A 12,874-nucleotide genomic window follows, 5' to 3' on the forward strand; every position below is an offset into this window, starting at 1 on the left:
CCAATGTTTCAAATAATAAAAACATGCAGTCAATTAGAATCACAAACACATACAAAAATTTAGTTTCTGTCTTTGCTTTTTGTGTTATCTGATAGTGCTTTTATCCTACAAATAAACTTGATATTTTGTTCTTAAAACTGTCAGCTAACATCTTAAACAACATATGGAAATCATAAGTATTCTGCAAAGACTGCAGGAAAGAGAAAGACAGAGAGAAAGAGAGAAACAGTAAAATTCAATCATCTCCAGTAATTTTTTAATGTAATCAATGGGTTTGCAGATGATTCGTTAAAAAAAAATGATATGTTTAATCACTAAATGATATCTATTTGTAATGATGAGGTGATTTTATTGTCATCTAGAGGCCAGAGAGATAGCTAAGATGACACATCAAACATAAGGTGTGTAGCTACCTAGTTTCTTCTGACTTTCCTGGGTTTTGGAAATGCAAAAGTTTTTTAGAGATAATAAAGCTGCCAACTGGTGAGAAGACTTATTATTTACCCATTCTTGTGCTACTGAGTAATATTAAAATATTAATATCTGAAAACACTGACAGTTGTATACCATCATAATTTTCATGGGTTTTGGTTCAATTACAATTACTAAACCACTGGGATGCTCAAACTGTAAGCTTGATGTCTGTGTTTTAAAACCATTTAATGTGTTTTCCACACCTATCTATCAACTGAAAGATTTCAAAGGAGTAACTTTTACTGATAAGTAATAGTCTAAAATGTAGAAGGAAAAAACCCAAAGCCAAAACCATTGCCAGTGTGATGTTACTACACTGGGCATTTTCTTGGGTATAGAATTTCTCTAGCAGGATCTAATTTTTAGAGAGCTCATAGAAATCCAGTTAGCAGAGGCATTTTAAAGAAAAATCCATCTTACTGCAAGACTTTTCCAGGCAAAAATCTCTAAGTGTAACCTGAAGTAGGAAATAAGTCACTATATATGCCATCATTTGGTTTCCCTCCTTATGCCTTGCTTTCTTCTTCTTTTTCTATACATCCATATTAGTTCATCGTCTGAACTCTAGTGTCTCAAAGCATTTTTAAACCAGTGAACAACGGGAATAAATTCAGAAGAATGAAGGAGGGAAAAAGAAACCTCTGACCTGGTATTACCAAAAAAATAAACAAACAAAAAAAAGACACTAAGATGAAAACAAAATAGTGCCATGGATTTACATATGGGGTTTTGATGGAAACTAGGGCTGGGTTTTAAATCAAAACTCACCATCTCAAAACCACTTCTTTTCATCCGCCTGCAGGACTTGAGGTAAGTACGTATGCGTTTTCTGGCACGCTCTTGATACTCAGGGAATTGTCGCCTGCATGAGTCAATGATAGCCTGGATCTTTTCTTTGGGCTGCTTAGAGATTGGGACCATTCGGTCCAAGTTTTCATCTACAAACAGCCTGACAAACATCTGTTGGCAAGAGGGAGACAGAGGAGATGGGTTTGGAGGGCGGCTCTCTTCTCTTCCTAGCTTCCTGTCTTGATTACTGATAGGAAGACATTTTTGCTATCCACTGAAGAGCTTTGTAATGGGAAGCCAGAAATATTAAGCAAACAGTTCTTTAAAGGGTTATTGGGGGGCGGGGGGGAAGCTGATTAAAAAAAAAGACAAGAAAAGAATAGTCTATAGGATACAGAACTTGTAAGATAAACCAGAACAGATTGTGAAAATAGGCACTACTTAACTTTCATTATTAACAATAAGCTGTGATTGCTAATCATTTTATTGAACTGACTCTCACTTTTTCTTTGTTTGAACAATTGCTTGTGTTTTCATGCATAATTACATACGTTGGGAAAGCAATAGAGAACAGCTGACCACCAGAATGGTCTTCTGATAAACTAGCTACAGCCCCTTTCCATTCAATGGGTGAACATGCACATACACACAGCCACATCCACACACACAGGAGCACATGCACACATACAGAACAAAGCTTTGTTTGCCTCACTGGTAAACATGGCATTCTGCCTTAAAATTCTAAATAAAACACAGTAAATCTGTCATCTGTTGGCAAGTGTTTAATATGCATTAAAATAATAATTGAAATAAATCCTGCAAATTAAATTAATGTGCCTTTAATTGTCAAACTTACTCATAAATAACAAAGTAAAAGGAATAGTAAAAGTAAACAAGACAACGAGTGCAAGAGGACTTACGTTAAAAGCTTTCAGTCGTTCAGCTTCTACCCCATCTGATTCATTAACCTTCTCAGGATCTTCCTGCTCATCATGGTCATCCTCATCCTCATCTCCTCGGTTCAGAGACAGATCTTCAGCACCTCTGCCTACACTCTCATTCTTGCCAGAGTCATAGCTTGAATAGCTATGTGCAGGGGACTGAAAACAGACAAAAAGAATGTTAGTAAAAATTCACCATGGAAATAAGGTCTTCTCATAAAAAATGCTTTATATATATAAATATTTAAAGAATTCCATGATTTTTTTTTATTCTTTGTTCAACATAAAGTGCTCATAATACTTGTAAGAGCGAAGAATTCACAATATTAATTTCAGTACTTTCAAAAAAGTGACCAGCTGCAAATTCAGTAAATCAATTAACAAATGAACTACCTATGGTAAATACAGTTAACATGAGGTCTTTGCCATACAGCCTTGTTTAAGCACTGCATGCAGAAGTTTCTTAAAAATAACAACTTCTTTGTATTAGCCAAGATGTAAATAAGGGGTAATTGATTTGCACAAAACTGTAAAGGATTAAAAATTGCACATTTTAAGGCAAAGAGGATTTAAGTAGGAAACATTGATATTCATCCAATCAATAATCAAGAGCTACAATAAGTTATGCAAAACATGGAGATGATTATGTTCTGGTTTCACTTGCAAAACTTCAGAATGAATTAGAGATGTGTAGGTTTGTTAAAATTTTGAATGATCTCCTGAGAATCATATAGCAAAACCATTGTCTCTTTGCATATCAGCATTCAGAACTTTCCCCTGAGCTGAAATTCAGCTTGCTGGTTAAAACAGATGACCATCTCATTAAAGTGTATCCACTTGTAGGACCAAAAAGTTTTCAATTACCAAAAGTCAATACTGTGCATTTTTCCTTGCAATATCAAGACTTCAGTTACCTGTTTCCTCTGTATGCACTTCAGACTGCAGACCACAAAAAGACATCAGTAATAAAAAGCCTTCTACAACTTAACACTTTAAGATCATAGCATTCCCCCAGTCACACAAACATATCGGTGAGTATCTTCGCCAGAACCATCAGATTCACATTTAGATAATTCAGAGCACAATTTTTCTTCTATAATATTTTAATCCTGTAATATTTCAATGTTTTCCTCTCTTGCTTCAAAGCATACTGTAGTCTATTAACTTCAGAGAGTCCTGAATCAGGTATTACATGATGAACTTCACATACTTTTTTTAGGTGCCTCCTGCCTAAATGTCACCAGAAGTCAGGAGCATAATGCCTCAATCAAAAATACATTTCAAATACTTAAAATCACATGCCTTGATCTACACTCTGAGCTTCCTAAAACTGTCTTTATTTCAGGGTGTTTTCACCAACCACAGAATGTAGCTGGGCAGTGAGGTAGGAGGTAAAGGCCATTCATCTTTAAGGTATACTTCTTGCTTTATATTCTTACTCCAACTTCTTTTTTTCTTTCCCTATTTTCATTTCCATCTTATGTACACCATCAGTTTTGGAGTCACTCCTATACGTTTCCTTGCCTTGCCTTAACAGCACTCATACTCCAAGCCTTCCATTTTTTATGTATCCTCCCCAGACTATATTCTCACAGTACAAATTCCCTGGAGTTCCACTTATTAATCCTTAATGCTCCTAACATCAGAACTTGCAGCCTCTCTCATCCCCTTCCTTGAGTCTCTTCACTCTCTAGACCACTCTCCATTCACTAGACCCTTATAGCAGACAGAAAGAGAATGAGAAAACATCAAAAGAAAACAGAAGATCCAGCCTCTAGATACAAACACCTTCAATAAGTAGCAAGCTCAGCATCACCTCTTCTCTTCCTATAGCCTATGACTGCCCAGTTATGAGGCAAGAAATTAGCCAGGGTTCAGGATTAGCAGGTTATGAGATGGCATAGGAAGATAAGACTTGGGAGAGCAGGAAAAAAACTTGTTTCTTTTCTTGACACACTGGTATTTTGTTCTGGGAAGATGATGAACATCTACATTGCTGCCCATTCAGATAACTCTTCCTTGCAGGAGATGTTGAATCCACTGAATTATTAGGCTCCAGAAGAATATAGTTCCATACTGACAGGAGATGATGGCTGTAACTTATCAAGAGTGTCTAGTATATATAAGCAACAGTATTTAACCAGCCAATGGCTACCAGAAGTGTGACACCTGCGGCCTGGTAGCCTGTTATGAAGGAATAAGAAGACTGATTTTCTTTGATGCTGAAGAGGTTCCCAGATGAAAATTTTTAAAAAAAGAAAGTTACAATTAATTAATTGTTACAATTATTGAAATTGTGTCCAAGTGCTATGCAGTAGTAGATCTGACCTAGACTGCCAGACTTGTTCTTTTGTACTTCTTCGTTTCACCTTGCACCACAGCTATACAGCATGCAGAGGGCTTCTAGATAATCAAAGAGCCATTTCATGTGCTAGGCACCATATAAAGCTGTAGAAGCAACTGCCCTGAAGAACCCTACTGTCTGAAACCCTTGTTCTGCAAACACTTGATTTCGCATGAGTCATTTCATGAGACTAAATCCAATTAGACTACTCATGTGCATGAAGTTAAACAGATGCAAAACTGATTTCAGTATGTACATATGTTTGGGCTGGATGCCAAGATCATAAATTATGCACCAGGATTGAGATTTGCTTTTGTGAAGGAAAGAAATTCAGGCCAAAATGGATTAGCTATGTCTCTCAAAAATGCAATAGTAATTTTTTTTTTTTTAAAGAAAGCATCGCATAGAGAGCCTTGTCCAATGTCTTCTCCAAAATATTTATTTCAAGAACAACTTTAGCATCTTAAATGAACCGTGGAGAATAACTATCTGAGAAAGTTGCATGGTAGGAATCTGTATTTATTCATAGTGGATTTGAAGACTCTGTACAGTACCAGGAAAAAAAAGGTGGTTTTTTTTCCCTAGCTGTTGCATCAGCAAACTGAGGGAAGAGGTTACAAAAGCTCAGTTAAGAATAAAATTTCTACCTTTTTATATTTCTACACAGATGAATATTGAGTCAGAGAAGGAACAGACTGTTTCTCTCACTTGTGTTGACTCTGCAGTTGTGCAAAAGCTGAGAAGCATTTTCTTTTGGTACTCTATTAAGCAGCTGCAGTGCTAAACAAACATGGAGTAGAAGAGCAAAGGACAACTTTTCCTGAGTACATGTTCCTCAATTTTAGGTCTTGCACTGTCCTTTCAAAAGGCTTCTCCCACCTTTGCCAGACAGGAACCTGCTCATTCAGATTCCTGTACACCCCTTGACACATATAATTTTATGGTCCTGCAGTGAACTAGACTGGAGAAGTGATCCCTGTTAAAATGTTTTGGGGTTGGTTTGGTGTTTGGGGGGTTTTTTGCCAGTCTGTTTAAGACCAGGATCAGTTCTTGGCTCTAGTTCACCACCTGAAAGCACAAACCTTTGTGCTGACAGGAGAGTGTGAGCATGGAGGGGATAGAGGGAGCATACACGTCTCTGTTGACAGCAATGCAAGATTAAAGCAATCATGGAGTGGAAGCATTAGTAGACACAAGATATTTCACAGGTGAAACCTTTGTGCTTAACAAATGTGGGCTGGAAAAGAAAGTGACAGCAAAGTATAATGAGAAATTATTCAAGGAGAACAAATGAGGCTAAGGCTAAGGCCAAGAGTATTGCATCCCCCAAACATTTAGACAATTATGAAGTTGTCTTAAAAATACTGAGATGTTGATAGATATACTCTTGCTGCTTTGCCCTTGCCCTTTTCTGAAGGTTCTGAGTTCATTATTTTAATCTCTTCCTTGCAATAATAAGTATTAGACACTTCTGCTTTATAAAAATGAAAGTAAAGGTTCTTGCCTAACAACCTGCTTTCAGGAGCTTGTGACATGAAATATCAACATCTTTCTAATAGATTACAAGTCAGCAACAAAAGTCACCTGAAGTAAGGTCAAACAGTACTATAAAAGACCTGGGAGGACATCACAGTGTCACCTAGTTCATCTTGCTGCCACAGAACAACGTCAGAGGTCATTCCTGACCACTGTTTGTCTGGTTGTTATCTTACAACTTCCAGTGACAAAGATGCCATGTATCCCCCAGACAATCTGCATCAGTGTTTCACTGTCTTCAGAATTATTAAAATATTCTTAACACCCACCTCTGACTTTCATAAACAGAACTAACCCTATCCCTTTTTCATGTATCTACCACATATTGCAATGGAGGACAGGTGTACCTGGAGAAGAGAGCATTCTCTTCCCTCTTTACAGGAATCTTTCAGATATTTGAATACTGTTGTCACATCCCCTCCCCTCAATCTCCTCTTCCCAATAAATTAATTCATGCTATGAAACTCATGTTTTCCAGATTCGTAATCATTCTTACTGGTCTGCTCTGGATGTTCTTTGTTTGGTCTGAAACTTTCTCAAAGAGCAACTCCCAAAACTCCATTTGAGGCCTTTCTATAGAAAATATATTCATTTATTGCTTCACTGATTTCTAATATGCTTACAGCAGAAAAGCTTATCACTTTATTTGCAAGATAAAAGAATACCCCATACATGGCAAAAGACAGTAATACAGAAACCCCACAGTTGCCAACAGAAGTCATGCTGTTATTTCGTGAGAAATAAAGCAGAAGTAATCCAGAATATTAATAAAGTCTACCATAGTGCCCCAGTGCCTGGTAGGCTCAAACACTGGTGTATGGCCATCAGACATGGTCTGTAGGATGATGTCACATGAACTCATTGCAGGAGGCTTCTCCCAGCAATGGACAGCAAGACATTCTTGGCTATCTTGGTGAGTATACAAAGAAGGCTGTTGATTACTGGACGAAAAGTTATTCAGCAACAGAAAGCTAATTACTGAGTCTGGTTATTTGTAATGACCAAAAATTGGAAAAATCTCAGCCTTGTAGTTTTTTAAAAATGCCAGAAGGGAACAAAAGACCCCACCTTTCAAGGAAAAAAAAGCCTCTGAAGGAAGCGTAGCAGATTTTCTTTTAAAATGAAGTATCATTTTTCACATTTACATTGCATTTTACATTTACATTTAGTTGAATAGTTTTACATTTAGTTGGATAGTGTGGAACTCTTTCAGTTGTTACATTAGTCACTCATAAACCACAGCACTCCTGTGAGCTGAAGAGATTTGGTGATTTGAGGAGTTGGCAAGAGAGTAGCACAGGTTTCCATACTGCATGGAAAGGAAAGGAGTTGTGAGGTAGGCAGAGATGAAAACACTCTGCTGGCTAGAGATGATTCTCTTCTAGAAATCTGCCTCCACATCCATGAGTTACTAAATATATTTTTTTTTAATGAGTAAATGAAACCACAATCTAAAGCTGACAGAATTCTGCTTGTCCCCTCAGTCGTACCTCCAACCCTTTCATTCTTCTCTTTCTACATCTCAGTCTTTCCCGCTGTACCACTGAATACACAAAAGTCTACAAATTTAGCAATTACTCTTGCAAATTAGGTGTGCTTTTCTGCCTATTTTCCCATGTGCTATTGTGTATACATATTTTTATAGAAACCATTCCTATGATACAGAAAGGGATTAGAATATTCTGATGACACCAGATTTGATAGCTTTGAAGACTTCTTTTTTTCCAGAATCATCAATTAAATTAGAACTTTATTTTAATTTTTTATTTCACATTTACATTTTTAACTGATGCTACATATGACAAGCTTTTTGAAAAAAAGTATAACAAACACACCGGTTTTTGGTACATTGTCTGCAAGTAAGAAGCGTGCACTTTATGACATATAAACAACATTAAAAGTTTAAGCCTGTAAGGTTAAGGGAAAATTTATGTCCTATATCTTCCCCTTAAAATTATATTTGAAATGAATATTGGATTCTTAGAGTTCCACTTTCTTTCCTGCGCAAACTGTGAGTATTCCATATTGCACAGAACTTGTCTACAGCAGGTAGTGCTTTCTTTTTTACATTAAATCTATAACATATTGTCGTGGTTTAACCCCAGCCAGCAACTAAGCACGACACAGCCACTCACTCACTCCCCCCGCACCCAGTGGGATGGGGGAGAAAATCAGGAAAAGAAGTAAAACTCGTAGGTTGAGACAGGAACGGTTCAACAGAACAGAAAAGAAGAAACCAACAACGCCAATGATAACACTAATAAAATGACAACAGCAATAATAAAAGGATTGGAATGCACAAATGACGCACAGGGCAACCGCCCACCACCCACCGACCGACACCCAGCTAGTCCCGAGTGGCAATCCCCCCACCCCCACTCCCCCCAGTTCCTATACTAGATGTGACGTCCCATGGTATGGAATACCCCGTTGGCCAGTTTGAGTCAGCTGCCCTGGCTGTGTCCTGTGCCAACTGCTTGTGCCCCTCCAGCTTTCTCACTGGCTGGGCATGAGAAGCTGAAAAATCCTTGACTCTAGTCTAAACACTACTTAGCAACAACTGAAAACATCAGTGTGTTATCAACATTCTTCGCATGCTGAACTCAAAACATAGCACTGTACCAGCTACCAGGAAGACAGTTAACTCTATCCCAGCTGAAACCAGGACACATATGTAATAACAATAACACATTAGAAAACATAAAATACATTTGGCACATACATGCCCTTTTGGTATTAAAAAAGATGAAACTATGAATTCAAATGTTCCTATCTTTTTCTCCTCAATTCAAACAGTAAAGCAGGAGGCATAACTGGAAAACTGAGGTTCAGGTACTATCCTAAGCAATCTTCTTTCAGCTTTTATAGAGAGAAGCCCAGGTCTCCACTATTTTTCATAATAAACCATTTTTTCCACAGTCCCTCTTAAATCCTATGCCTTTCTGTCTTTCAGACTTTACTGTTACTATCCTTTTTACACAGCCCCTTTAAAGCTTCATACTGTCATGTGTGTGGAACTTTACTGCCCATCATTTTTTTCTCATTACAGAAAAGTCTCAAATTCCAGCATCTCACCATTTAATTCAAGATCTAATTAACCTCATTTTTATAAACTTGTCACACATTTGCTCATCTTACCCACCTCTTTGCATATGACTATGACCAGCTTGCTCCCCTTGTTACACCACAACTGGCCTTTCCAGCTCCTTCATAAAATTCCATGCTTGATAATGGGAAGGTGTCACTGTATATAATTCTGCTATTTGGAGCATGAGGATAACAGCATTTTTACTGCAAGAATGGAGAGCTGAAATCTAGGGTTCATAGGTTTGACTCTATCAAAGTGTTATCTAACATGTAAAGTGGAGTAGATTTTATAAGACATTTCTACACAAAACCTGTATTACACTGAAATATTAAAATACCTTTTCTGTTTCCTCTGTGTTAACAATGTGAGCTCCAGAAAGACAACTGTTCAGTTATTTATAATAGGAACTAAGAAATAAAAAGATTTTTCTCCTGAATTATCTTTGACATGGTCTTTTCTCCAGAGTCATTGTTTTTACAGTAGTCACTGAGAGAATAGTGACTGTTCTTAAGACTACCTACCCGTTCTTTCTCAGTAATTAGCCAGTCTATATCATATTATCTGTTTGCTTATAATATTCCTTTTAACAGAAGCACATTTATTAGCAATAAGTAAAGTAAACTGTAAATTACCCAGACACATTCATTCCAGCAGGATTTATCTGGATAGATAGAAGTTTGGATAATTTAAAGATAAGAAATAATTGAAAAGCCTCCTGAAACACAGAACTTCCTGTGGTATATTTTCTCCTTTTAGCTAAAACATAGTCTACCATAGGTCTATCCCCACTGGTATTGACCGACATTATTGAAGTACATCACCTTGCCCTAGTAGAATTAACCTCAGAAATTTAGTAGAGAGTAAAAACAGAGAGACAACTGAGAATTTTCAGTCAAGTAGAAAAATGAAGTATATTTAAAGGCAATAGTTTAACAAGCTTCTTTCTAATTTATCCACAACGAATCTCTTACTACCTGATTCAGCACCTTCAGGAAGGCTCCTACTCCTTCCCCAGCTATTCTGGAGGGGGAGAATTCCTGAAGGGTCAGAATAAGCATGTCCAAACCTCCCTAGCCCACCAGTGTCGAGAGTACCAGGGCAGAGCCAATTTAACAGAGCAGGAGACTTGCCTACTTCTCACAGCTTTTATTTTACAAAGTTGTTTTATTAATGACTTCTAGAACTCCTGTCACTGATGTAGGAAGATAGGTATTTTCAACCAAATACTAAAAACCCTAGTTATATAACCCCCAATAACTGGTCATGTTGCAAAATGTGACTGTTGCGGTTTTGCCAAAAATACAATGTCCTTTGTAGGAGTTGAAAAGTCAAAGCTAAATGGTGACATATGCAAATAAAAGCCTAAATTATTTTTGGCATCATATACCGCTATTTTGAAGCTTTAAAAGGATCTGACAAAGTTTCTGTGAATTTGAGAAACAAATAGGAAAGCTCCATCACAAACTTCTGGATTTATGCAAACTGGGAACCAGTAGAGTATTTAAACATTTCCTATAGTACATGCAAAATCAAACTAGAAGATCTGAATGAAGATGTTATACTCTTCTAAGAGCCTACCTTACAAAAAAAAAAGAAAACCTACCTTATTATCAAAGGTAAGGGAACTTCACGAGTGGTCTCCTAAGGACAGCATTATCATACTTTGCAGGTACTACCATAGCTCTGCGAAGCAAAGAGCCTGGGAGTACCCCACATAGCTTTTGAGCTTTTGTCAAAATGCATCAATCAAAAACTTCTATTGGAAAACTACCATTTCTAATTTGGGGTGAAATTTTAACATTTTGCCAAGAACCTTTACAGTTTCCACCCAGATTCCACAGCCTTCAATTTGTCAGGGTTTTTTCTTTTTTAAATGGTGACAGTTTATATGGGGATTAGGGAACATTTTTCTTATGAAATACAGTTCAGTCTACTAAGGTTCACATTACAGGCATGTAGTGAGCATTTTTGACCACCAATTCTTTGGTCGATTTTTAGACAACTGGCTGGTAAGAGCTAAAAAACTATTTTGCAAATACATTGGGCTATTAATTTCTTCTCATTTTATTTAAATTGAGAATGAAACCTCTAATGCAGGCAACACATTTGGGAAGTAACTAAGATGGAGAAGACCTATATGAACCTGAATATCACAGTGACAATCACAATGTAAGACTTAAGACTCTCACTCCTCTCTTTGCAGCCTGTCCTCATCCAAGTGACAGAAGAGTAAGACATAACTGAGCACGTCAGTAGGGGTACAACAGTCCAGTTTCATAGGAACTCTTCTGCAAGTAAAAGCAGAATCCCTGAAAAAACTCAATCTATCCTTCAAAGAGACCACTTAATGGCCAACAGTGCTACCTCTATGGTTAGAAAATATCCTGAACTGCTGCTAGCTTTTAAAACAAAAGTAGTTGCTGAATACTAAAACTGCAGTCATGGCCTCTGAAGTCTGATTTAGGTACGAAGTTATTGTCAGCAAAAGCAGGAATTGAGATACAGGAATGAAATAATTTCTTGAGTAGTAGTTTAAATGTACTAAGCTTACTGTTTTATTTCTAGGATTTTAATTTCTTAGAGGTATCTGTATGCAGGGAAATAATGTTGTCCTAAATACAGAAGAGCAGGGTTTCTTGTCAGCCTGACATCATCGGATGCTCTATTTTAATCTTGAGCATATTGCTGCTGGAAAACCTAAGTACATTAATCCCCTTCCTCACTTTAGCAGTGAGGAATACAAACCAGGGAATACAAACTACATGCAATTCACTGGTTTAGTCATAGGCCCCTTGTCAAACATCTACAATGAACTAGAAAACTGCCACAATCTTTTGTTCTTTTTTTTCCTCCTTTGCTCTTCCTTCTGTTCATGCCCCTTGGTTCAGTTTAAACCATTTTTTTTCCAAGCTGCTTTCTCCTAAAACCTCTCATTCCTTTCTTTCTCTTTGAACTCATTATGCCTTTAGTTCTTATTGCTTCATTCTCCTCTTGCATTGTCCTCTTGACTCTCATACTATTTCCTTCACATCTTCCTCCTTAAATTTCTCTCTGCTCCATCTTGCCATAAATTTAAGCTGTGACACCAAAAGGTTCAATAACCTGTTTTCTTCTTCAGTTACAAACATGAAAGATAAGGCTATTTTCTCAAGTCCAAAAACTTGAATCTACACTGGGAAATTATGTGCTTATTTGTGAACAACATCCCTTGAATCTACAACTGTCAGCTACAGGTGAAGCCCTTGCTAAAAGAGAACTACAACCACAGAGAATCTAAAGACTTTGTACCTGGCCCTTTACTCCACCACCTTTTTCTTCCTGCCACTCTTTACTATGACAGTTTTCTACTCCTCCATCGCAGCTCAGGTATATGTAAGCTTTTTCTACTTGCAAAGCAATGTTCCCAAAGAGCAAACACATTCACAGGCGAAGGAATTCAAGTCATATCAGGAAGTCAGGAGTTAAGAATTTTTTTTTTTTTTTTTTTTTTTTGACACTTACTTTCACCCCACTCCCCTGTCTCTGTGTATCCCAGGAAAGCTGGAGGTGGAAGCTACACAGGAAGCTTCCAGGTTGTACAAAGTTTCAAAAGAAACTTCCAGAGAGTAACAGCAGAGACAGATGTAGGGACAATAATACATCACCACTGCAGAGTTTGTGTGTCCCAAGAGAAGCAGCAGCACAGGAGAGGAGCATTTTTCA

The 12,874-nt window shown here is 37.4% G+C and overlaps 1 protein-coding gene across 5 annotated transcripts in view; it reads right to left on the minus strand.

Moving 5' to 3' along the window:
• The window catches only part of NOL4 (nucleolar protein 4), a 197,502-nt gene that overhangs the window by 46,645 nt on the left and 137,983 nt on the right, over window positions 1-12,874 (minus strand). For 4 of the 5 annotated variants that reach the window (XM_069779255.1, XM_069779254.1, XM_069779257.1 and 1 more), the window contains 2 exons: window positions 2,184-2,363; window positions 1,243-1,434 (listed from right to left, as the gene is read on the minus strand). In XM_069779255.1, coding sequence (XP_069635356.1) covers window positions 1,243-1,434; window positions 2,184-2,363 — 372 coding nt within the window. The remainder of the gene's footprint in view (window positions 1-1,242; window positions 1,435-2,183; window positions 2,364-12,874) is intronic. The other variant, XM_069779256.1, reaches the window with a different exon arrangement.

The sequence above is a fragment of the Haliaeetus albicilla genome, chromosome 3 (assembly GCF_947461875.1).
Source record: "Haliaeetus albicilla chromosome 3, bHalAlb1.1, whole genome shotgun sequence".
Classification (NCBI taxonomy): Eukaryota; Metazoa; Chordata; class Aves; order Accipitriformes; family Accipitridae; genus Haliaeetus; species Haliaeetus albicilla.